General features: G+C 39.8%; 1 protein-coding gene across 1 annotated transcript in view; it reads right to left on the bottom strand.

Moving 5' to 3' along the window:
- Nucleotides 1–34: 34 nt before the first annotated feature.
- Nucleotides 35–3,033, bottom strand: part of T265_15396 (hypothetical protein) — a gene marked incomplete at both ends in the record, with an annotated part of 6,435 nt that continues 3,436 nt past the window's right edge. Inside the window, 2 exons of the mRNA XM_009177908.1 lie at nt 35–240; nt 2,264–2,378. Of these exons, the coding sequence (XP_009176172.1) occupies nt 36–240; nt 2,264–2,378 (320 nt within the window). The remainder of the gene's footprint in view (nt 241–2,263; nt 2,379–3,033) is intronic.

Raw genomic sequence — 3,033 nt, 5'->3', positions numbered from 1 at the left:
ACCATGTTTGCTGGGTGTTAAATAATAAACTTACCTTTGGCACGATATAGACCTTTGTATGTATGGACAATTTCCCTGGACATGATGAATATGGAGGGATAAGAGTTGACATTGAAATCTTTCACCAAACTTTCCTCTGTCATCCCATTCACTTTAGCCAGTGGTATCGGGGGACTATGTTTGACCAATTCTTCTGCGGCCAGTTCGTACTCCGGCCACATATCGATGCAATGCGTACACCTGCGTTAGATAAAAGATTGATAGTTTGGTGTTGGCTTGCCAGTGAAAACGTTTTCATCATAAATGAATCGAAGGTGGGGGTAGACTAACACATTTTGTCCTCTAAATAAAACAATCAATTTGTGCCGAAACCCCACTGACTGAGCAACGTTGACAGGGCCTGGCGCCGCTGATCGGCTGGAGCTGTACTAACTGTTCTGAGTAAGGTTTGTATGCAATCCTAGTTCCTTAACAATACAATGAATAAACATGTAAATTGGTTAGCCTGCAGTTAAAAATGACTTGAAGTTGCATATGGCTGAAACAGCGTTGCACTTTCAAGACAAAATTTACGAGAATTAGCGTTAAAAAACAGTTTTTCACCCATATCTAGTGTCAAATTTCTACCGCGCCTTATGTAATAAACTAGTGGAAGCAGCATGTCCAGATTCGTTAGGAAAGGATATCGAGAAAATACAGAAAGATTTTAGACGTTTTAGTGCTTTCATCAGACAACTATTTAAAGTACATTTAGGAAAATAGCACTGCAGCGAACCACCGGTGCTGAACCCAGATGTCATGCTGTCGATGATGATGATGATGATGATGATGATGATGATGATGATGATGATGATGATGGTGATGATGATAATGATAACAGTATACAGATACTTCGAGTCAGCAGTTGTTGTCCATCTGCCATTGCTTACTTCGACTTGATCGTTGACACTTCAGCAAAAGCCAGTATTCTGTGGTTTTGACTGTGCATAATAATGCTTCCGTAATTTTGTTGTCGTTCTTGTTTTGCGTGAATTTGTTCTGGTGAAAATTCTAGTTGGCTGATTCGGACCCATGAACTCGTGTGGTGAGACATCCGATGAGTTTTCACACAAATCTTTCAACAGCTTCGAAAAATATGACATAAAAGAGTTGGCTGACTAATATTCTTGTGATCAACTTTTGAAGTTGACTAAATGTACGCCAAGCCCTGACAGATTAGCATAGCCAATCGAGGTCATCAAGTCCCCATCGAGCCTCACACACTCCGGTTGCAGGCTGAAACCCCATGTATGACTAATTGTCTCTGATGAAATTTACCAGCCTAACTGCTATTGCTCTGATACACAAGGTAGAACGCAGGATGTTCTGGGGACTTCCACATTGTAAGTAGAGTTTTATGAATTGCCACTTGTCGAACGGAGAACCACCCCGGTAAACTGCAAAGTATCACGCAAAGACATAATCTGTGTGAATGAGAATAGCCGTCCAAAATATTCTTGCAAGTAAAGACAGCAGACTGCTTGCATTTACTGAATTTTTGATTGATATACTGGATATAATCTGGATTATGTACACAGCAGTTACTGTTTTAGACACCTACTTGCTATATCACAGAACATAACTCAAACATCGTACATAACTGGCCATTATTCACCGATGCTATCATGCTGGTTTTCTGCGATCATGTTTACCTTAAACTTCTGACTAATGCAAACAGATTGAAGTCTAAGAACGTGCGATCTGTTTGAAATTATCATGTAGGCTGCTGGGTTTGAGGGACTGCTCCAAGTGTTGATAAACTTACTGATACCTTTGTGTACGCTGTATATATACCAACATAGTAAAGTCCAGTGAGTGATAAATTGGAAACTATTCTAGCTTGATGGAGCACTATCGCAGCCGAAGCTCCTTTCTTCAGAATAAAATCGCTGTAACATGAGTAAGCACTTGTGGTAGCAAGGCACCAGTGTTGAAATTTGATGTGCTGTCGATGATGTCTATGCTGCTGCTGACGGTGATGATGATGCGCACTTGACTTTGGTAGCTTGAGTGAATTTACACTTTGTGACCTTACCATGACAGAAAATCTCCATTCATCGGTCCAACACCAAGATTCTACGTGCTTTAAAGCTTAAGAAGCATGGTGCTTGGAAAGCAGATAGTTAAATGAATTTTTACCGATCAGTGTGGATTTTAGAATAATCCTTACTTTAGTCATGTCACTGAACTAGTTTGAATCAATGAATATTACACAAACGCTTACCAATCTACTGAAAAAAGGAGCATAAATAGTGGATTCCGATGGCGGAATGAAGTAATATTTTCCCTTGTGAGTACGACGACTTTGGAAGATTCCGTAATCGAACATAATGTAGCCACTGTAAGAGAACGAGGAGGTCTAATGATTATCCAGCTAAGAAACTTATTACTTCGCATTATATTTTCGGCTATGACAGCAATGTGCCATCAGTGTGTGTAACAACAGGAAATACGGAAAAAGGTTTGTGCTGTTTAATCCAACCCCACTCTTAACTAATAGGGACAGGTACAAAGAATAGGAATTTTTTTGTAGTCAGTTTTCTATCGCTTTGACAAAAACCAATAAAAAAGGGGACAGCTGATGCACTAGTTCTTGGTAATTTGTACGGCACGTTCTTTGGGTATTGCTTCTTTTCGTATAAACTTTATTATTTTGAAAGCGGTTCTTTTAACGTGGTTGTGCACAACCAACGATCCATTCTCAAGCGCTCTAAAAACGCACCAAAGTTATTCCTCGATCGGTGAGGAAGCTTTTGCAATCAAATTATCCCGCCCAGCGGACAAATGAGTGATCATTTCTGCATTATTTGAACATCATAGTTACCCGATCATATTTAGCCGAGTACTTCAATAGGTAAAAGTATGGAGGTATTGAGTTTCGGATCTTAAGTGCAAATCAAACGAGTGAAAATTTAGCATAGATTTATTAGTCGCAGATTTCTTGTGCGCACACTCTTGGTCAACCGTTTTTAAGGGGCAATCTGACCAGCAATT

Source organism: Opisthorchis viverrini (assembly GCF_000715545.1).
Source record: "Opisthorchis viverrini unplaced genomic scaffold opera_v5_484, whole genome shotgun sequence".
Lineage (NCBI taxonomy): Eukaryota > Metazoa > Platyhelminthes > Trematoda > Opisthorchiida > Opisthorchiidae > Opisthorchis > Opisthorchis viverrini.
This window is presented reverse-complemented; position numbering and strand designations above follow the sequence as displayed.